At 39.8% G+C, this 22,408-nt stretch overlaps 1 protein-coding gene across 19 annotated transcripts in view; it reads left to right on the top strand.

The window, feature by feature from the left end:
• TTLL5 (tubulin tyrosine ligase like 5) overlaps positions 1-22,408 on the top strand; it is a 283,373-nt gene that overhangs the window by 89,158 nt on the left and 171,807 nt on the right. For 17 of the 19 annotated variants that reach the window (XR_004286135.1, XR_004286143.1, XR_004286142.1 and 14 more), the window contains 7 exons: positions 409-447; positions 7,251-7,408; positions 8,352-8,658; positions 12,883-13,003; positions 16,452-16,598; positions 17,723-17,826; positions 20,644-20,771. Coding sequence is in view for 8 of the 19 variants with exons in the window: in XM_032344877.1 (XP_032200768.1) it covers positions 409-447; positions 7,251-7,408; positions 8,352-8,658; positions 12,883-13,003; positions 16,452-16,598; positions 17,723-17,826; positions 20,644-20,771 (1,004 nt within the window). In the remaining 11 variants the exon portion in view is untranslated. The remainder of the gene's footprint in view (positions 1-408; positions 448-7,250; positions 7,409-8,351; positions 8,659-12,882; positions 13,004-16,451; positions 16,599-17,722; positions 17,827-20,643; positions 20,772-22,408) is intronic. The other 2 variants (XR_004286139.1, XR_004286136.1) reach the window with 1 other exon arrangement.

The following is a 22,408-nucleotide window of genomic DNA, read 5'->3' as shown; positions in this document are numbered from 1 at the left end:
AGCACTGGAGTCTGAGACCTAACCTCTGGGTTCCCATTTGAACGCACTAAGCCTCCAGTCTTGGGCATGTCACAAAATAATCTTACCCTACCTCCCCCTTTTTTAATAAACAAAACTCATAGTAATCTTCTTTGCATGGTGGTTGTGAAGAATAAGTTTGATTTGTAACTAAAGGTACAAATGCAGGTAATTGTTATGCTACTTTGCTAGAATCCATTTATCCTTTCCCTTTTGTTTTTTATTGCTCTTCCCCCATGCTTATGGGACTCTCTTTTTCTCAATGCATCTCTCTGCTTCTCCCTGGCATAATTCCATGTTATCCAGGAGTATGAGTGTGTGTGCACGTGTGAAGTCAGGAGAGAATATCTGACCACTCCTCTAACCCAGTTGTCCTTTCTACTTCTGTAGGGGAAACCCAAGAAGAAGCTTATTGACAGGAAGAACACGGTAACTGATTTTTAAAAGTTGAGAGATTCTTTCCATGTGCACAACGTGTGACCACGCAGGGGCTAAGTGTGATATTTTATGTAACCGTTTTTGGTTTGGCTCAGCAAGAATAGTAACAAAAAAAGTTTCTGAAAACTTTTTTTCTTTAAAACACTATTCCAAGGCAACTTTTTACAAAAGAAGTTTGGGATTTATTTATTTATTTTTTTATAACTACGGGTGTATCATTTGGTGGTGTGAAAGACACCAAAGTATAACTGAGATTTCAGAACTGTGTTAGAGTCATGTTAGACTCAGATAAGTGGTTATGGTTGGCCTTGATATACTTGGGACAAGTAATTCAGTGCCCTGTGGAACTGAGCAGAACTGTTCCCAGTTTGCCACAGAACTGAAAGTATGCAGAACACCTGTGACTCTTCACTCTGGTGTGGGAGAGAAGGGTCTCAGAGAAGGGCTGGGGTGGCCTTGTCCAACCAAAGACCAGACCCCCAACAACTCTTAAACCTAAGCATACAACCCCCCTAGCTTGAGATCTTACATACGTCCCCTTTGTGCTGTGCCTCTTTAGAAATCAAAATGGCAACAAGGAGAAAGAGACATACTGTATCTAGCATTTAGTTTTACATTTAAGGATTAATGAAGATAAACCTGGTTTCTCATCGAAACCCCTTGAAGCATAAATCTAATTTTTGTTTAAAGAAGGATAACATGTTTTGTTTAAAGAAGGGAAAACTGGGGAAAGTCAAGTTTGTAACTTCCAAATGAAAGCCACAATAAATTTATAAGTTTCCTCCAGTTTTTAGTCAAAGAAAATGCTTCCTGGAGTATATTGCTATGAATTTGGCAATTAGATAAAAACGAAACAAAAGAAAAAGATCTTAATAAGACTACTTAAAAGTCAGTGGGTTCTGGCCTTTCTTTGTTTTTGACATTCATTTTATATTACCTTCAGGAGTTTTTTGGTGGCATAGAGATAGAAGCAGAGGAAAACTGGCATATGGCTGACGTATGGCAGACCATGTACATGAAATACATCTTAATACATTTAAAAAATAAAATCATAAACTGCATGGTCTTTGACCATACTGGAATTAGAAAGCAGTAACAACAGAAAAATCTCCAAATATTTGGAAATTCACACATTTCAAAATAATCCATGGATCAAGGAAGAAATGAGGGAAATTGGAAAGTATTTTAAATTGATTAATAATAAAAATATAACATTAAAATGTGTAGGATGCACTAAAGGAGTGTTTTGGGAGAACTTTATAGCTTTTTAAATGCTTATATTAGAAAACAGAGGCCTACATAACTGATCTAATGTTTCATTTTATGAAGCTAGATAAAGAAGGGTAACCCAGCGTAAGTAGAAAAAAGGAAATAATAAAGGGTAAGAATCAATTAAATAAAAGACAATAAATAATACCAGTAAAATCTAAAATTGTTCACTGATAAGATAGCAGAATTGATGAACTCTTACATAAATTGGTCCAGTGAAAAAAGAGAACACTAATTACCAGTATCAGATAGGAAAGAGGAAAATAATTTACAGACCCTACAGACATAAAAAGGATGTTAAGGGAATATTATTAACAACCTTATGCTACAACTTTGATGACCCAGATGAAATGGCTGAATTCCTTGGGAGGGAACACTTAGCAAAACTGACACAAGGTAAAATAGAAATTTTGAATAGCCCAATATCTATTCAGAATATTGAATTCATAATAAAAAAAAACCTTGCGACAAAGAAAATCCCAGGCCCAGTAGTTTCACTGGTAATTTCTTTCAAGCATTTGAGGAAGAACAGCACCAATCTTACATGAACTCTTTCAAAAATACAGAAAGGGACACTTCGCAATTCATTTATGATGTCTGCGTTAACTATGACATCAAAACCTTGTCTTTATCAAGACATTTTTAAAAAGAAGAAAATTACAGACATGACATAGATATGACATGACACAAAGTTTCTTCAAAGATTTTTAGCAAATTGAATCCACCAGTATAAAATAGGGTAATACACATGACCAAGTGAGGTTTTTCCTACTAGTACAAAGTTAGTTTAGCATTTGAAAATTAGTATTATTCACCATGTATGAAGGAAAAGAATTAGTTGATCATTTTATTAGATACAAAAAAAGCATCCAATGTAATTCACACTTATGAGAAAAACTCTTAGCAAGTCAGGAGTAGAAGGGAATTTCTTAAAGGCCTTGTGTGAAAAATCTATTGCTAATATCATACTTAATGGCAAAATATTGAAGGCGTCCTTCTATATTAGTAGTATCGCAAGATGTCCGCTTCTGGAATTTGTAAGCACTTTATCCTGGAAGTCGTGCCAAGCCTGTACAATAAAGCAGGGGGTGGAGAGTAGGGGAGAAAGGGCATAGAGATTGGAAAGGAAGAAATCAAATGTCTTTAGTCTTAGATGACATGATCTGGTTAATATGAAATCCTAAAGCCTCCACAGAATAACTACAAGAACAGCTAAGCACTTAGCGAAGATACATGGCCAATATACTAAAATCGATGGCATTTTAACATAATAGCAGTAAATAAAAATTTAAAATTTTGTTTATGATAGCATTTGAAAATGTGAAATTCTTAGGGATAAATTTTATAAACTCTGTTCAATACTTATACAGTAAAAGCTTATTAAATATTACTGAAAGAAGCCCTAAATAAGTGGGGAGATAAGTGATGTGCATGGATTAGAAGACTCAATATCACCAAAAAAAAGTTCATTCTCTCCAAATTGATCTAAAGATCTGGTGCAATCCTAGTCTATTCTATTTTATTCTAATCTATTCCAGTAGATTTTTTTTTTTTTGTAGAAATTGACTATATTTTTTTTCATCACCAGCAGAAAATGGCTTAAAGAATTTTTTTTAATGTGGAAATACAAGGATATCCAAAGGAATATCCAAAAGTAATCTTGAATGTCCAAAGTAATCTTGAAAAAGACTTAGGGTAACTGACTGAAAGAAATACTATAATGCTGTAGTATACAAAACTGTGGCAAGCCAATCAGTGGAACAGAATCAAGAGTCCAGAAATAGTCCTATATTTATATAGTCATTTGAGTTCATTAAAGGGCCCAAAGTTCAATGAGGAAAGGAAACTTTTTTTTTTATTAACATATAATGCATTGTTTCAGGGGTACAAGTCTGTGATTCATCAGTCTCACACAATTCACAGCACTCACCATTGGAAACTTTTTTTAAGAGATGATTTTATTCAGGCTATCATAATAGGAGAAATGTCATTGTTTTCTTTGTTTTGTTTTGTTTTGCTTTTGGGGTGTTTTTTGTTGTTGTTTATTTATTTATTTTTAGAGAGAGAGAGAGTGGGGCAGGGGAGGAGCAGAGGGAGAGAGAGAAAATCTTAACCAGGCTCGACCCCTCAGCATAGAGCCCAACACGGGGTTCAATCTCACGACCCTGAGATCGTGACCTGAGCCAGAATCAAGAGTTGGAGGATCAGCTGACTGAGCCACCAAGGCGCCCCGAAAGGAAACTCTTTTTAACAAATAGAGCTGGAACTGGATATCGTGCTCTTAAAAATGAACCTCAACCCCTATCTCCCAGAAAAATCAGAGATGATTCATAGTCATAAACATAAAAGCTATTACTATAAAACTTCTTGAGGAAAATATCTTTGTGATTTTGGGCTTGGCCAAAGTTTTTAGCATGACACAGAAAGCAATACCCAAAAAGGGAAAAAAATGATAAGCTAGATTTCCTCAAAATAAAAAACTTTTGCTTATCATCACATACTGTGAGGAAAGTGACTAGGCAAGCCCTAGACTGAGTGCAGATACTCATCAAACAAAGGACCGGAATCTAGGAAACATAATGAGCTCCTCCTGCTAAAGAATTAGACAATTAATCAACCCTTTTACAAATGGATGAAATATTTGAACAGACACTACCAAAAGAAGGTGTGTGAGTAGCCAATACGGTTGTGAACATGTGCTTAACATTAGATACCAGAGAGTTGCAAATTAAAATCGTGAAATACCACTAAACATCCAGCAGAGTGGCTAAAATTCTGTCATCATGTTGCACACTTTAAATGCCTTATGATTTTATTTGTCAGTTACAGCTCAGGAAAGCTGTGGGGGTGGTTGCGGAGCCCAAGTGAACGACAGCATCAGATGGTGAGGGCGGGGAGCTGATGGGAGTCTGATAAGTTGTCGTTGGCAGCATAACCTTGTACAAGCACTTGAGAAGGAGCCTGCCAGTTTGTTAGCCTAGAAAGCGCCATGCTGAGATCTTTACCCAGAAGGAATGAAAAAAATAACCACAGAACGACTTGGTACAGAATTCTTCCTAGCAGCTTTATTCATAATATTCCCAAACTGGAAACAACCTAGGGGCTCCAACAACCAGAAAGTGGGTAAACTGTGGATTATTCACAGAGTGGACTAATCCTGCACAATAAAAAGGCATAAATATGGATACACACAACACAGATGAACCTCAAAAACATGCAGAATGAAAGGAGACCTACACATAAGAGTTCTCACTGAATAATTCCATTTGTTTGAAGTTCTGGAACAGGCAAACCCAATGAAAATATGATGAAAAAATGTAAGACAATGGTCTCCTTTAAGAGTGTGAGGGGGAGGGATTGACTAGGAAGAGGCCTGAGAACTTTCTGAGGGGGTAGTATTATCAGAGTTCAGGTTATATAGTTCTAGGCATTTGTCAAAACTTATTAATGGGCATTTAATTGGGAATTTCACTGTATGTAGTGTTTAGCTCACCAAAAAACAAAACAAAAGCACCAAAACACCAAAAGCCCTGTAAAACAAATACTGAACTCTGGTGACTTAATGATGTGCGTGTTAAAACTTTAGGAGTAAATTGCACTGACTTCTGTGTATAACTTTGAAATGCTTTAAAAATTGGATGGATTGATGGTTGAATAGAAGAAAGGACGGTTGGATATATGTGCTGAAAGAAATATAGCAATATATTCAGGGCAGAAACTAGGCTGTTGGTACATGGATGTCTGCTGTCCTATTCTTAAAACTTTTGTTTGTGTAAATATTTTCATAATAAAAAGTTGGAAAAATAAAATGAGGTAGATGTAGCTAAAAGGTAGTGCAGCTTATTTATACAGAATTCAATTGTTTATTCAAAAATATTAAATATTAATGATATGTCATCTGTGGGCTGGGCAGTCTCATGGGCCTCTCTAACCCAGTGGTCAACAAGACAAGCATGGTCCTTACCCTCATAGAACCCTAATTGTGTTTATCAGAAGTGTTTATCACACTTTCTCCATCATTCCCTACCTCCAACCCTTGTACTATTTGAATTTATTGCTCTGCTCATGGTTTCTTAGAAGCTCACAATTGTTTCTTTAAAATATTAGATTTGTTTCATTTTCTTTATTATTTAATTGGCTAAATATCTATTTTCACAGCCGTGTGTGTGTGTGTGTGTGTGTGTGTGTGTGTGTGTGTGTGGTGGTGGGGAGTGCAGTGTTCATTTTTTGGGACGATGGTAAGCTAGGTTTGGAGTATTTTTATTAATTTGCTTCTGGTTTCTGCCCCAGTGTGTCAGGACCATCCCTATTCTTGGCCCAGTTACCTGCTCTAGAGAGAAAGTTTCTAGAAGACTCACTGTCCAGTTTATCCACTCAGAAATCCCCAAAACTCCTACATAGATCAAAAGACACAGCCTTTCCATCATTATCAGAGATTGAAAACTCCCAGAGAAAAGATGATGATTCCTTGACCTCAAAGGGAATACACTTTGAATTCTAGGGAGTTCAGTTCTCTGAGAGAATTCATAGCCAACCAGTTAGATCTTGAGTTCTGAGTATACACAGTCAGCTGCCTGCTTTCAGACACTGATATGGATACTTCTTTCCTGACCCAATGACCAAGATCCCTCTCTCTCTGCTGACCTGGTTACCTCTGCCTGCATGGTATTTTGCCCAGTCCTTATTTGAACTGGGCCTGATACCAGTTACTTCCCTAACTTACGGTTTATCTTACTTTAATGCCTAATGTAGCTGCTGCCTTCCCCTTCCCAGCCCACTTCCCATTCACAGCGTGACTGAACTTGGCTTTGTCCAACATCTGCTACCTTTCCTTGTTTGTGCCTCTGACTCTTAACTCCTGACCTGTACTCAATATCTGGAGATGCCCTATCACTTCCCCCACCCCATTCCTCTTAACTAAGTAGACCCTAAGAAAGGAGTTCCTCTTGTTGGAATGCTTGAGACTTGGTGTGTCTCTGGGCCTTGGTAACTTTCCTAGGACACTTCCCCCATAAGCCTTAGCTCTGTGCTACCATATTCACAGGTATCAGCTGTCCCTCCCCTTGTCTCAACCTCTGCTAAATCTGTATTTATTAAGTACTATATACATTAGAAGAATATTTGTATAAGTCTGAGTAAATTATAACGAATAACAATAAAACAAACACCTCTAGCCACCACCCAGCTTAAGAATTAAAGTGTTGCCAGTGTTGCCCAGTCCTCCGTGTAAGGTTTTGGGTAGCACTCTTATGGGCCCTGACATAAATAGTCAGCCAGTATGACCGAATACTTAAAAACACTTAAACACTGTCATCAGGTATATTTTTGTTTGACAAATTCAGATAGGCCATTAGTGAAGTTTTCCTGTAGATTCCAATTTTCCCATTTATCTGCCAAACCTTGTAGAATTCACTAGAGGTACCATATCCGTCCTGTCATCATTACAGAATTCTGTCAAGCTTAGCCTTGGAATAAAGGAGAGAACTCTCTGAAGACTGTAGCTACCATCTGGTTTTTTCCCATAGACTAGCTGCTGACGGAACCCCGGAACTGAAGGTAGAGAGTATGAATTCAAAGGCCAAACTGCACGCTGCCCTCTATGAGCGGAAGCTCCTGTCTTTGGAGGTGCGAAAACGTCGGCGACGCAGCGGCAGATTGAGGGCCGTGAGGCCAAGATACCCAGGTACCTGCTGGTGAGCTTACGCCAAACTCCACTGACCGGGTCTTGCCGTTCTGACTTAATCAGCTTCTTAAGTAAGACTCAATGAATAAGAACCTTCCTGATCACATCTGCTTAATTTTTTTGTATAGTCTTTTTCTCCGAAACTTAATTTCAGAAGGATTGTAAGTTTTTAAACCTTCCATTCTGTGATATTTGTACTGAAGAATAACTAAAGCATACATGTTTTTGGCTTTTGCTCTTATTTCAGCATCATATAACTAGCTGGTACTCTAGAAATACTTGAGGTATAAAAATATGAAGAAATGCTTTAGTTTAAGTTTAATGGAATCCTGAGCATCATTATCTGCTTTTTTATGATGAGGTATTAAATCTAGTTCACCCCTTGACATTGCTGAATGGTATAAATATTTTAACCATGAACAGACAAGGAGGATAATCCCAGATAATCTCATTTGTAGGTCTATTTGTCACTGACCCTTTCTCTCCTCTCCGCCCCCACCCCCTTTGTTGAGCACCTGTATCTAGCACGTTAGTCACTAGGGCTTCATCAATGAATAAAAAAGATAGGTCCCTTGTCCTCACAGACCTGCCAGGTCGGTGAAAGAGATAACGAGTAAATGTAGGATAGAAAGATATTCCCCAGCTCTGTGTACCTCCATAGAAGGTGCCCTTCTAGAAACCTCTAGCACACTGTTGAGATTACGTAGATATTTGCCTGAAGTTGTAAGAGAGCCATTGCTATTCTCCTGAGAAACCTGAGCTCTAATGCAGTTGGATTTCTAGAGTGCGAAAGGCTGGAGAGGGATGTGTATGCTGTTCGTTTTGTGCCTCTTTTGTGGTCTGACTTAGAGATGGGTTTTTACTAAAAAGATGGAAGGAAGGTATTGGGAGAGAGGAAAATTTAATCCTTTTTTCAGCAACATTAGTGATTCTCCGCATTTAGTGATCACTCAGCCGGCTGAAATGAATGTTAAAACTGAGACAGAGAGTGACGAGGAGGAAGAAGTCGCGTTAGACAATGAAGACGAAGAGCAGGAGGCTTCCCAGGAGGAATCCGCAGGGTCCCTTGGAGAAAATCAAGCCAAATACACCCCCTCATTGACTGTTATGGTAGAAAATCCGCCCAAAGAAAATGCCATGAAAGTTTCTGAATGGAATAATAAAGGTGAACAGTGCTGCAAAATGGAGACTCAGGAGCCAGAGCCTAAATTTAACCTGATGCAGGTTCTACAAGATAATGGCAATCTTAGGTATGTACCTTTGATAATTATAATAAAACCGATAACTTGCATTGTGTACTAGGTACCGTGTTGGTGGCTTTGCAGCCATTTTCCTTTTCTTACAACATCCCTGGGAGATAATGACTGTGATTTTATTATTATTGTTACTGTTAAGGAAACTGAGCCCTAGAGAAGTTGCTTGTCCAAGGTATAGAGCTATGATCCACAAGCCATGTCTCATGGGCCCAACAAATGTTTGTTGGTTTGAATGTCAGTCACTATAAGTGCAGAGTTCAAGTGGCTCATGGTTTAGGGGTACTCACTGGGCAGGGGCCCCAATATGGACAGAGTGCTCTTAGGACACAGAGAAAGGAGTGACTGGTCCTTTCTGGGAAGGCAAGAGGGACTTTAGGGAGGTGGCAATATTTGAACCAGGCTGTAGCTGCTGAGCAGGGATGCCAGGAGGGCTGGGAGGTGGCAGCTGTGTGTTGGAGTACCCGTAGGGGAAAGAAAGGCAGAGAGATGCGATGGTTTGGTCAAGTCATTCAGCCCCTCAACAGCGGTTTATTGAGCACCTGCTTTGTGCAGAAATTGTGCTAGGCTATATAGTTATGTGGAGAGAAGGGTGCAGTGAGAGATAAGACCGAAAAAATGGATGTCATTTAATTATAAAGTGCTCCAAGAGGAGCTGGGACTATATTTTCTAGATGGATAATTTTTAAGCCGACGAATGATATGGTCAGATCTTGATTTAGAAGGTAAATTCTGGGTGCACTGTGGGTCAGTGATTGATAAGAGGAGAATGAAAACCAGGAAGGTGAGTTAGCAGCTGTCACAGTAGTCCAGAGCCAGAAGATGAGGCCTTGACCAGAGCCATGGCTACTGGAATGGAGAGAATGGGATGGACCGAGTGAAATTTGCAGTCAGTCAGTATAAGGAGCATAGGAGTTGGTTTCAGGACAGAAGTGTGTTTCATTTGGGACACAGTGAGACGGAAGGGCTCTGGGATTAAGTGGTTCAGTGGATAGGTGAAGATACAGCTTTGAAGGTCAGAGTTGAACAGAACTGGGCAGTTGGGAACGTTAGAGTGGGTGAGCTTGTCCGATTCACTTTAGTCCAGAAGCATAGACAGGAGAAAAGGAGGAGCGTTGAGCCTTGGGGAAGACCAGTGTTTAATAGTAAGAAGATAGGAACCAGCAGCTAAGGGAGGTAGGCACCAGGCCTAGGAGGAGGGAGTGTGGTAGAAGCTCCAGAATGAGAGTTCTAAGCTGTAGTGTGCCTCAGACAGCCCGAGAGAGCACGCAGAGTGAGGAGAGACTCCTGCATTTCTGACCCAGGGCCAACTTGTGAGTTGTGAGAAATTGTGAGTTGTAGAAATAAGAAAGCAGGTGCAAGCCAACTTTTTCAGAGGATTTGGCAGTGAAAGGGAGTTGAGAACACATCAGCGAAAGCAAGCGTAGAGAAAAGGATTGTGGTGTTTTTTTTGTTTTTTTAAGATGGGGATTCTGGAGTGTATTTATAGACTAGGGGAAGAAGGGTTTGATGGAAGGAGCATTAGGGGCACCTGGGTGGCTCAGTCAGTTAAGCATCTGACTTTCGATTTTGGCTCAGGCCATGCTCTCAAGGTCGTGAGATCGAGCCCTCCATCGGGCTCCCCGCTCAGAGCACACTCTGCTTGAGGTTCTCTCTCCCCCTCCACCTTCCCCCGGGTCATGCTCTCTAAACAAACAAACAAACAAACAAATAATAAATAAAATTGTTAAAAAAAAAAAAAAAAACGAGGATTAGAGATGCAGAAGGGCCCTAAAGGAAGGTGGAAAGAGGCCACTGGAGGGGTATCTCTTACTGTAAGTCGGAAAGAAAGCACTGGGATGAATGCAATAGAAGTTAAGCAGGAAGGAAGGTTAAGTATTTATGCATTTTGGCCTTTATAAGTTAGAGGTCAGTTCTTATATTGCAAGGCTGGTGGGTAACTTTGGGTTTCAGGGAAGTGGGGAGATGAAGTTAAGGTTTGGAACAGTGTCCATAGAGAATAGCAGTAGTTTTGTTCAGTGGACACCACACCAAACTGTCCGAAGACCTGGATTCTCACTTTTTAGGGCTCACTGACGGACTGTGTGATCATGGGCTGCTTAGAGAGCTTCTCTACGCCTCAGTTTCCTTTTCCTTTAGACCAAGGTATGGGGTTAAACAAATGTTTTTCAAACTGTGCTTTCTGGAGGGGAAAAAAGATTCCACTGAATTGAAATAGAACATTTGAAAACCACTGGACTATATTCTAAGGCCCTTTCCAGCAATAACATTCTACTTAGCTGTTGTAGAAATAAATTATTTCTTCATAAATCTCAGGGATCTGACTTTCAGTGAGTAAACTGTTTCAGTTGCCTGGTGTGTGAATGCAGATCAGTGGTTTTCAGACTCTGCTGCCTTGAGCTACCCATCATTCCGTGGGGCATCTCTGTGGCTACTGAGGGGTCTCAGGGAGGTCATGGCAAGGATTCGAGACTCTTGGCCCTAGCCTTTAGTTGTGTAATTTTTATACTGAGGATCCATAGAAGCCTAATTAAAAAAAAAAAAAATAGGGGTTTCTTTGGTATAAATCATTCTAGTTTTCATTCTTTCATCTTTTGGGGTTTGTTGCGTATGACTAGCTGACCAATGTCTACAGTACCTTAGGGCCAGTCCCAGAATGAACAAACCCAGGTCGTTTCAAGAAGATTTATAGAAATGAAAAATACAGTACTTGTTCCTTTGATTTGTGGCAATGATTTGCAACAAAGTAATGGTTGAAATCTCAACCTCCAAGTGATAATTCCCTTATCCGAAAGACCTTTATGTTTTAGCGTTAGAGGAATAGTTAATAAAATCACTTTGGAGATGTCTGAAACATGCCATTTCTACCTCATTTGATAGCAAGTGAATTTGTGGACCAAAATTAAGAATCTTTTTCACTTGTTTTGTCATGAAAATAATCTTGTGGAGAGAAGTCTTATGGGAATGGTTGAAGGGAAAGTGGCATGTGGTCTCCAGGTGAACAAGAGTGTAAGTGTTGCCCTTGTTGAGAAACATTTGAAAATTTAAATTTGTTTCTTCAAAATCATATTGTACTCCCATAAACTCTCCCCATTAGTAAAAAAGATGTAGCCTGCCTTATATTTTATGCTCTGAAGATCTTCTGTATCAAACTCTCAAGAGCAAATCTACTTCTCAACCCGATTCCCCTCCCTTTCAGTCCCTCTGCCACGAACATAGCAGTTAGACCTAGATCTTCTTATGCTGTCCACTTCCCTCTGGATAAGTCCTTCATCCTAACTGTGGAGGAGCAGTGAGTAGAAAGCATTCAGTGATTGCATGTGTGAGGACTGTAAACAGAGTTTGTGTTGGGCCCTAATCTTCGCTGATGTAATTTTGGCTGTAGCGTCAGAAGGCCGATCAGCTGAAGTAACCAAAATCTGTCCTGAAGGAAAACAGATCTGCTACAATTAGCAGCTGAAGTGAAAATCATCAGTGCGTCTCTGGTATTTCTGCCTTCTAAGCCATAGCTTGAACAGATTTCCTTATTTCCAACCTAGACCAACAAGCAGAAATGTGCTGGGTTTTTCAGCGATGTCGCTGAGGTGCTCATTACCATATGTAAAGATTTCTTTTTCCCACTGAACATCTGGGCCTGTCCTAGCCTCTCAGTTCATCTCTGCCAAGCTCTGTTGGACCTCACTCATTTGTTCTGGGCTCCAGCCATTCCTGTCTTGTAGTTGAGAAAAGCGTGACCTTAAAAATTTGGTCTCAAAAGTTCCTTTGTAGGATTTATCTATTTCCTGCATTGGAGGCCTTTGCACACCAGAAATATTAGTTGCCATAGCAAAAGCATACTTTTGCCCCAACTGATGAGTATATAAGGGCCTCTATGTTCTTGTGAAGATTCAGTACTTTTCCTGTCCATTTCCCCCAAGGAAGTTGTTAAAAAGTTCAGAGATAAGGTAAAAGAGTAGGAAACCTGATTTCCTATTCTTGTTTGATTTTTTTCCCTCCCACATTAATAATAGAGAAACTAAATAGGATTCTTTAATAGAAAAAAAAATCTCATATACTCTAGAAGGAATCTTTATAGTCATATGATTGCATGATGGGCTTCATTTGTCTCAGCCATCCTAACAGGACGATTGTCACAGTCCACTTCGAGTGAAGCTAGTACATATTTGGTAGGCTTACCATTCTGTTTCATAACAAACACTATGTTGTTTTGGATTTCTATAGCAAAGTGCAGGCCCGGATAGCATTCTCTGCCTATCTCCAGCATGTTCAGATTCGCCTGATGAAAGACAGTGGAGGTCAAACGTTCAGTGCCAGTTGGGCCGCCAAAGAGGATGAACAGATGGTGAGCCTCTTCTTGCTGGAACCTTTTTTTTTTTTTTTTTTTTTTTTTGGTGTTCTTTGTTGGGTTCTTTCTTTTTATTTTTTATTTTTTTATTTTTTTTATAAACATATAATATATTTTTATCCCCAGGGGTACAGGTCTGTGCATCGCCAGGTTTACACACTTCACAGCACTCACCATAGCACATACCCTCCTCAATGTCCATAACCCCACCCCCCTTTCCCAAACCCCCTCCCCCCAGCAACCCTCAGTTTGTTTTGTGAGATTAAGAGTCACTTATGGTTTGTCTCCCTCCCAATCCCATCTTGTTTCATTTATTCTTCTCCTACCCCCTTAACCCCCCATGTTGCATCTCCACTTCCTCATATCAGGGAGATCATATGAGAGTTGTCTTTCTCTGATTGACTTATTTCGCTAGCATGATACCCTCTAGTTCCATCCACGTCATCACAAAGGGCAAGATTTCATTTCTTTTGATGGCTGCATAGTATTCCTATATATATGTATATATATACCACATCTTCTTTATACAGTCATCTGTGGATGGACATCTAGGTTCTTTCCATAGTTTGGCTATTGTGGACATTGCTGCTATAAACATTCAGGTGCACGTGCCCCTTCGGATCACTACGTTTGTATCTTAAGGGTAAATGCTCAGTAGTGCTATTGCTGGGTTATAAGGTAGTTCTATTTTCAGCATTTTGAGGAACCTCCAAGCTGTTTTCCAGAGTGGCTGCACCAGCTTACATTCCCACCAACAGTGTAGGAGGGTTTCCCTTTCTCCACATCCTCACCATTGCTGGAACCTTTTTACTTGCCCTCTTTCTTTTCTTCTTTTTCTTCTTCCTCTTCCTAACCCCCACCCCAATTAGGGTAAAAAGCAATATACTCTTCGGTGAAAGAGTTGTTCCACACTGTAGATTACAGACTTCCCTTACTTTAATGTGATGTAAATCTTTGATCTGGGGCCACATCCATCACACCATGTTGAGGGCATCAGTTTATTTTATCCTAAAAATGGAAATTGGTTGCTCATTAGATGTCAGGCCCTGTCCAAAGCCCTCAAAAAGAACAGCAGTTTAGAACCCTTTAACTCTGCGATTTTCCCATTGCATTAACTCTTTGACATAGGCACCGTCATCCCATTTTGTAGCTGAGGTAACAAAGACCGAGAGCAGGGATGTACTATGCCTCTTGTCCCATAGCTTGTGTGGGGTGAGACTGAAACTTGCACTCACAGGTTAAGATTGTACAGTGTTTTCTCTTCCCTTGTTTCCTTGCATCACAAGGCATTTGTTTTCTGTCCTGAGGGGGTCCGGTTAGCCCCGTGAAAGTCAACACTTTGTTGTAGGTTCTCTGAGAGTGTACCATCCTCCATTTTAACATTAATTCTCTAGTAGTTGAAGTTTTATAAAGTTGTGGAAACAAACCATGTAGTAATTTTTGCTATCAGTCACTTGAACATGCCTAGGATTTAGTATTCTAGGAAGGTGTTTCTTTTTGAATTGGAAGGACAGGGAACTTCATGCTCTTTGTAAGGTCAACACTTATAGAAGAATCCACAGCCCTTCCGTAGCCTTTGACCACAGGGATCTGTCACCCACAAGAGAGAGACCTTTAAAGTCTGAGAAAGCTGCATCCTTTGTCCCAACTCATTGGTGACCCTCCCATAATTTTCAGTTCTCCACAGACAAGAAGCATACTATGTGCCAGGCTTATTATAAAAACACAGTGGAAATCCCAGAAAACAACCTGTGAATTTAAAGTAGCCAGTACAACCCAGAGATAAAACCTTGTGTGTTGTGAATAATCCTTGAACCATCAGTGGAAAATGTTAGCTCTGCTCTTTCCAAGTGGAAAATTGAAACTGCCTTTTTGAGAGTCAGTTTGTCTGCTCCACGGTGAAAAAATAATGTTTTAGTGTAATAGCTTAAACCACCCGATAGTAAAGACAGCAGAGTAGAACCGTGAAATCCAACCTGTGGTTATGAGGCTGTTCCTTCATGCTGGAGTAAATTGGCACCAAAGAACAGTGAACCAAAATCACATTCAGGAATTTAAAAAAAAAAGCTCAGAATAGAGTAACTCCTGCAAGCGCTGGCTTGGAACCCCACACAGGATTTGGGGGCAGTGGGGGGTTACGAGAATACTTAGGATCATCACTGCAAAACTTAATACTAGTTCTGTGCATTCCTGTTTGAAAATCTAGCTGGAGAGCACACCTTTAGCCCTCCCTTCCTTGGTAACTGCAGCGGGGGCGGTCTTGACCAGGAAGGGAAGGCTTAGAATTGTCTTCTCTGCCCCAGGTTAGGGTTTGACATTCTTTATCACAGAACTCACAGGAGGCACGTCCATAGAAGGTCCTCAAACCTATCATCTTAAGGCAATTTTAACATGTTGTGGGGGTGTGAGGAGGGAAGAAACAGTTCTCTTTAAGGCCCTTGGTCTCACAAAATCTCTCTTGGAAGTATTTCTCGTGCTGTGAATGATCTAATTGGTATCTGTTGAGATTTCAAAATCCTTGGCCCATGTCAAGTGAGATGTACTCTTTGGACCCCTTAATGACTTTCCTCTGTGCCCCTCCTAACCCCCTTTCCCATGGGAAAGGGAAAAAGAAGCTACCACCTCTCACATATATACAGTATTGGTTCTTTCTTTTTCTTTATCACTAAACTTTCTAAATGAGCGGTTTCTTTTCTTTATTACCTGTGCTCTCCTTGGCCTCTTCTTCCTATTCCTTTTCCTCTACTGAAAGTGTTCTCTTGACGTTATCTCACAGTGGCCAGATCCACAGCCTTGTCTTGGTCCTGGGTCTTCCCAGCTCTGGTCTCTTGGGAGCTTTTGACATGGGGCCGTTAAGTCCCTTGGCTTCCATGACACTCTTTTCTCCTAAGGCTTTTTTGTTTTTGTTTGGTTTGGTTTGGTTTGGTTTGGTACATTTCTGGTGTTTCTGCCATGGGTTTTTTGTTCTTGTTTTTCTGATTCTTCCTCCTCTTTCCTATCTCTAAGTATGAATATTTCTGTTTCTTTCTCTTCCTTCTCACCTTTGATGATTTCATCTGCTCCTATGGTTTTAATTTCCACTGTCTATCCTTGAAAGCTACTTCCCCTAAGTAGCTCTCTCTGATCAACCTAGCAGTGGTATCTGCATATTGAATTATTATAGCACTATTGGCATTTGAGTTGTGGTACTTTTACAGTTACTTCTCTAATATATAATTATTTGTGTACATAATTCTTTTGATTTTCTGATTGTCAGCTTATTGAGGGAAGAGTAAGTTTCTTTTGTCTCTCTGTCTCCTTCTTATACCTAATGTTTTTCCTCTGGGTCTTATTTGTTGGAATGTTCAGTGTACCTGTTCTCTTCTCTATTGGATAAACCCTTCCTAGCTTGTCTTCTGGTGCTTAGTACAATCCCTGTTTTCTTTTCCCTGACAACTCTTAATAGGAGCTAGTGGTTCGCTTCCTTAAACGAGCATCCAGTAACCTCCAGCACTCACTGAGGATGGTACTACCCAGTCGACGATTGGCACTTCTGGAACGCAGAAGAATCTTGGCACACCAACTGGGTGATTTTATTATTGTGTACAACAAGGTAGGTGGTTTTTCTTTTACTTGTATGTTTTAGATTGCTATAGCCTGTTAGTGGGCTAGAAGCCCATGTCCTGCGGGGTGGAGAGGTCCTTCTTTCTTCTAGTGTTGTCAGCCCTTGTGTGTAACTGTTACAGGCAACTGGACCTCACCTCTTAACCTAGCTGGTCTGTATAGCTACTTACTACTTCTAAAAGCCCAGTGGCCATAGTTAATGCTTATCAAAAAGCATATTCCCTTTGAATGCTGTTGAGGCTGAGATGCACTATGGACTATGTGAATTTGCATTATCATTATTATGCCTGTAGACAGTGGTGAATTGACTATTTGAGAGCAAATTAACTGTGGATTTAATAGAATGACATAATCTTCTTTCCTGAGAGAGTTACACTTTGTATCAGAGAACATCTTAGACGGTGACATCATTTTACAACCAAGACTAGGAAATATACTACTTGGTTAGAATATTTTGCAAAGTATCTGATGTCCAGAGGGTCTTAGAATGCTTTGGAAGTATCAGTATTTGGGAGAAAAAAGTATGTCATTTAGCAGTCATTTAGCAGAAGGGAGAACTGACTGAGGCCTGGAAATTTAAATGGCGTTTGTAAGAATGTGTAGAATGATTAGTAGAATATCAGTATACCAAACCGATAGCTGCTATTTACTCCAGATCTGTTGAGAATTTTGAGATGTCTTCTATAAGTGAAGAATTTACTCAGTTTGGATGCTGGTATAGGAGTAACTTCCAAAACCTCTCTTTCCTCTCCCTAATTGTAACAAAATCCAGTATATTTGTTGTTATATTGGTAAAGCTGCAAGTGTGAGCACAGATGTTACTAAGCTACTATAAAGTTCTTTTTGAATGGGTTATGTGGGCAGAAGGCAAAAACACGATACAAATTTATATTTATTCTGCAAATTTTATTTGGAAATTCCAAAATGTTTTATGAAATAATGGCAGAGAATAATGTATCAAATTTATAGGTGGCAAAAGTACATGGGGAAGTAAGTGTCTTTACTCTAGAGACAGATGAACCCAATGGTCATGAAACCAGCTGATGAAGTATGCATTTATCAGGAGTCAGTTTTATCTTAATTGTTTTCTTGTGCGGGTTGGGGACTGGGTAGGAAACAGAACAGATGGCTGAAAAGAAATCGAAGAAGAAACTTGAAGAAGAAGAGGAAGATGGGGTGAATACAGAAAACTTTCAGGAGTTCATCAGACAAGCAAGGTAGAAGATATTCTTGATTAATAAAAACGATCCTCCTTTATCTGCCATACTGCCTCGTTCAATTCTTAATACTTCCTTGTTTCTAACATACGGATGTGAGTAAAATCGCTCTCAGAATGAGAAAAAGAGTTCCATAGGCTTGGCCTCTCTGTATCTCAGTCAATTATGTTGTTGTTGTCATGGTTTCAGTTATCAAAACACTGCTGCTGGGTATTTGGGCTGTATTTCTAGACAGCCTTCAAAGTACACACCACTTTGGAGTACTGAGAAAGCCCTTTGGAAAGTTGAAGTTAGAGGCTCCCAGTGTTTACTGGATCTGAATTTATCCCTGACCTACTGATGCAGTGGCGATGACCAAATTTTGCCTACATTGAGTGGGTTGAGGAATTGGCAGTTTCTCAGCACTGTGAGGGTTACGCCTAATTTATATAAAATAGAACAAGTCCTTCATGAGTAGAGTTAGCCTTTAAGGATTGAAAATCTCAGCAGTCAGCTCTATCTTGATGTAAATCAGTCAGGCCATTTTGTCCTTTTACAATATGTTTCCAAAGGAAGAGGTAACAAAGGCATTTCATTTAAAACTTTGTAAGACTCATACTGGAGGGCCTTTTTCTAAAACAGAAAGTCATACAAAACTACTCAAATAAAGGGTAAAACATCTATACAGTCCCATTAATTAGTCTTCAGCCATCGAAGTCACTGTGGCAAGAAAAGCAGAAAAAAATTGATTCTCTGTTGGTTTATGACGTTAAATCAGGTGGTGGGTTATCAGTGACCAAGATAGCATGATCTGTGTTTAAGACCTTGTGTAGACTTAAGTCTACACTTACAGCCTCACTATCGTGTGCTTAAAAACACACAGCAAACAAGTACATCATTTTGTAGGAGTTTATAATAGTGTATTGTTATTTTGATGACATTCTCGGGTCTTGAATTGTATGATTGATTATTCAGGTATAGGAACAAAGCAAGAAATGGTTTCTCATATCAACATTATACAAATAAGAAATACAGAGTATCTTCAGAAAATGACTTTATTTTAAAAGATTAATATTCAGTTCCTCCTAGGGATCTTCAAGATCCTTACAATATAAACAAATAAAAGGAAAGCGAACTTTTTTTGAAAAGTGGTGTATATTCCCTTACCAGGCCTAACTGGAGGCTGAAAGTGACTGATGTGTACTAAAACAAGTGATACAGAGTTAGTGATCGAATATGCTGGAACCTGTTTATTACTGTTGTACGTTAAGTGTTGATTGTCGGAAACTTCTTCTAGCATTGGCTTACTATGTTTGAGGGGGTATACGGAGACCTCCATCGAGGCTGGTAAATCCAGATACTTGCAGGAGTCAGACAAGGAAACACAGATTATGAAGTGAGCAAAGGTAAAAGAGAGGAGGCAGCAAGCAGTTTGTATTTTGACCAGCCTGAATCTTTTCTTTTCCTTTTCTGTGAATGACAGATCATTCACACATTTGTGACCTCAGCTGCATATGGGCCTTTAGTAGTTCCTTGAGGTTTTTACTATATGGCACTTCGCTACTCTAGAGACGGTGGGGTTTACTCTGAGATTCATAGAAGCAGTTTCCTAGGTTGTCATTACAACATATTCTCAGGATGGGATATAGGTCATTTGTGATAATGCGGGACTATTTTTACCTATTCAAAGGCCACGAATCTGGGATATAACTTGGCTCCAGGAAAAAGATGCAGAAGGCCATTGAGAACCTCCCACAGGTGTTTAAAAAAAAAAAAACCCATGCATATGGGAGCACCTGGGTGTCTCAGTGGGCTAAAGCCTCTGCCTTCAGCTCAGGTCATGATCCCAGGGTCGTGGGATCAAGCCCCACATCGGGTTCTCTGCTTATCAAGGGGCCTGCTTCCCCCTTTCTCTCTGCTTGCTGCTCTGCCTACTTGTGATCTCTCTCTCTCTCTCTCTGTGTGTGTCAAATAAATAAAAATCTTTAAAATTAAAAAATAAAAGAACAAAAACCCATGCATAATATGTTTACCAGAAGAGTCCTGTGGGCCCTCATCAAACTCCTTGTACTTTCCATTTTGTGAATGTTCATAAAGTGCGTACAATTTTAATATCTGAAATGACCTAGAACCATCTAGTTCCATCTCCTTCATTGTAGCAATGTTCAGGGAACTGTTCTGTGGCTTTCCTGGTAGGTCTCCTTATTTCGGACAGAGGGAATTAAAATGACGAGTGGCTCCTTTAGTGAATACACTTCAGTTATCTGGAAGTGGAGGGCAAACCGTGAAGGGCCAGATCATAAATATTTCACACTTTGTAGGATACCTATGATCTTCATAGCATGTTCTTCTCTAAAAAGATAAACACCGTTTGTAGCAGGAAGCCATACAAGAACATGTTGCTCATCAGCTCGCCAGTTTTGAGCCCGTAAAGTCTGTAGTTTATTGACCTCTAATACAGAACTTGGCTGCCCAATAGAACTTTCTGTGTGTTGTGGCTACTGAGTACATGAAATGTGGTTAACTAACTGAGAAGAATCTTTAAATGTGCTTAATTTTAATTCACTTAAACTGAAATCATCATATATGCCTCCTGGCTACCATATCAGACAGCGCATCTCGAAAATTCGCTTTGGGTTGAAGAAAGCCTTATCGTGTTGAAATTTTTCAGACTGCTTTGTTTGTATTCCTGTGTAACCATCTACTAGTAGGGAGTTTTCAGCTTGTACTCTTCATTTTCCCCTTCTCCAGCTGACTCCATTTCCAGAATAAAATCTAGTGGAAAGATTTTTCCAGAACAGCTTCCTGTTCTGACCATACTCTCTCTCCTTGTTTCAGTGAGGCTGAGCTGGAGGAGGTGTTGACTTTTTATACCCAAAAAAACAAGTCTGCAAGCGTCTTCCTGGGGACCCACTCAAAAAGTTCTAAAAACAGCAACAGTTATTCTGATAGCGGGGCAAAGGGTGGTAAGTATGACGGTTTATTAATGAAAAATAAGAACAAGTGAAAAAATGAGACGTGCCAAAGAGAGCCGAGAATCCTGTGCTGCATGAGCACTAACAGGCTCCAAGATGGTGAACTTCTGCAGCGCGGGGGTTGGGGCTGAGGGGGCATTCCATTTTTGTCCTCAAAACAAGAGGAACATGGTCCTTTTAAAAATTTTTTTCATGAAAGTAACAGCAGAGAACTTTTGAGACAAGGTAATAATAGCTAACATTTGAGCGCTCATATTACTATAACCTGCTGGATGTGATCTAATTTTTTTACTTTTAAAAACCATATGGAGTGGGTGGAATTACTCAGTTTCTTTTCAGATGAGAAAACAAAAGCTGAAAGTGACTGAGTAACTTGCCCAGGAGTTCCCTTCACGGTGCAGTGGGGTGGGAATTTGAACCTCCTTTGGCCCCACTCAAGGCTTATGCTCTTCATCTGTGCTCTTCTGCCTTTCCTAATGGTTATTTCCCATTCTTTTATTTAAGTTTTTTGCTTCCTCTGGCTTAGCTGCATTGGCATTTGGGGCAGAGGAATTATTTGTTGCATGGGACTATTCCATACCTGGTGGGATGTCTAATATCCTGAATTTCACATCCGAAATGCCTTTAGCTTTCTTCAGTCACTGTGAGAGCCCAGGATGTTCCCACGCATTAATTTCTTTTTCTTTTCTTTTTTTTTAAATATTAACGCACACTAAAAAAAAAAAAAAAATTTAACGCACACTTTTTAAAAAATTATATTAAAATCAGGCAATGGTCTGACAATAAAAAGGCTGCTTATGGAATACTGTTATGTTCAGCTTTACTTACAGGTTGTTAAATCCTTAGAACTAAGGTATCCCCCAGAAAAAGATTAATGGAAACATCGATTGCTTTTCAGACTTGATAGTTGCTACTTCAAAAGGTGGTTTTATATAAACGCTAAATTAAAAAAAAAAAAAAAAACCCTTTAGAACACAATGAATTGCTTTTATTTCGGTATGCATCCACATCTCAGCATTTAGTGGTCCTGAACAGAAAAGTGGGAAAATGCAGCAATTTGCCAGGAAGTCAAGCCCGCCAATTTCGGGGATCTGCTGTGCACACTTTCTTAATCCCTGCTGAGGACCGTGAGAAGAGTTCCCTTCGGGGGAACTCGGTGATTGGGGATTTGGGATTAATGTGGACCGAACTCTCTAGCTCATGTCATCTGATTAAAAAAAAATAGCAGTGATGTTCTGTTATAAACAAAGCTCTGTGCCTTAAAGTAAGATTCATTTAAAATCTAGATGGGAAGCATAAGACATAGAGGAAATCTACACCAATTCTGTCGGTATACTAAGCACTAAATTCAAAGACAGAGACTCGTTCCCTGCTGTTAAGACTACCATAGTCCCATGTGGGAATAGTGAGGATAATTGGTCATTATTATTTATTAATATTATTTATTATTATTAAAACATGGAGTGAGGGGTTCCTGGGTGGCTCAGTGGCTTAAAGCCTCTGCCTTCGGCTCGGGTCATGATCCCAGGGTCCTGGGATGGAGCCCCGCATCGGTCTCTCTGCTCAGCAGGGAGCCTGCTTCCTCCCTCTCTCTCTGCCTGCCTTTCTGCCTACTTGTGATATCTGTC

Source organism: Mustela erminea, chromosome 5, assembly GCF_009829155.1.
Source record: "Mustela erminea isolate mMusErm1 chromosome 5, mMusErm1.Pri, whole genome shotgun sequence".
In the NCBI taxonomy this organism is placed as follows: Eukaryota; Metazoa; Chordata; class Mammalia; order Carnivora; family Mustelidae; genus Mustela; species Mustela erminea.
Note: the sequence above shows the minus strand (reverse complement) of the source record. Positions and strands in the feature narration are given on the sequence as shown.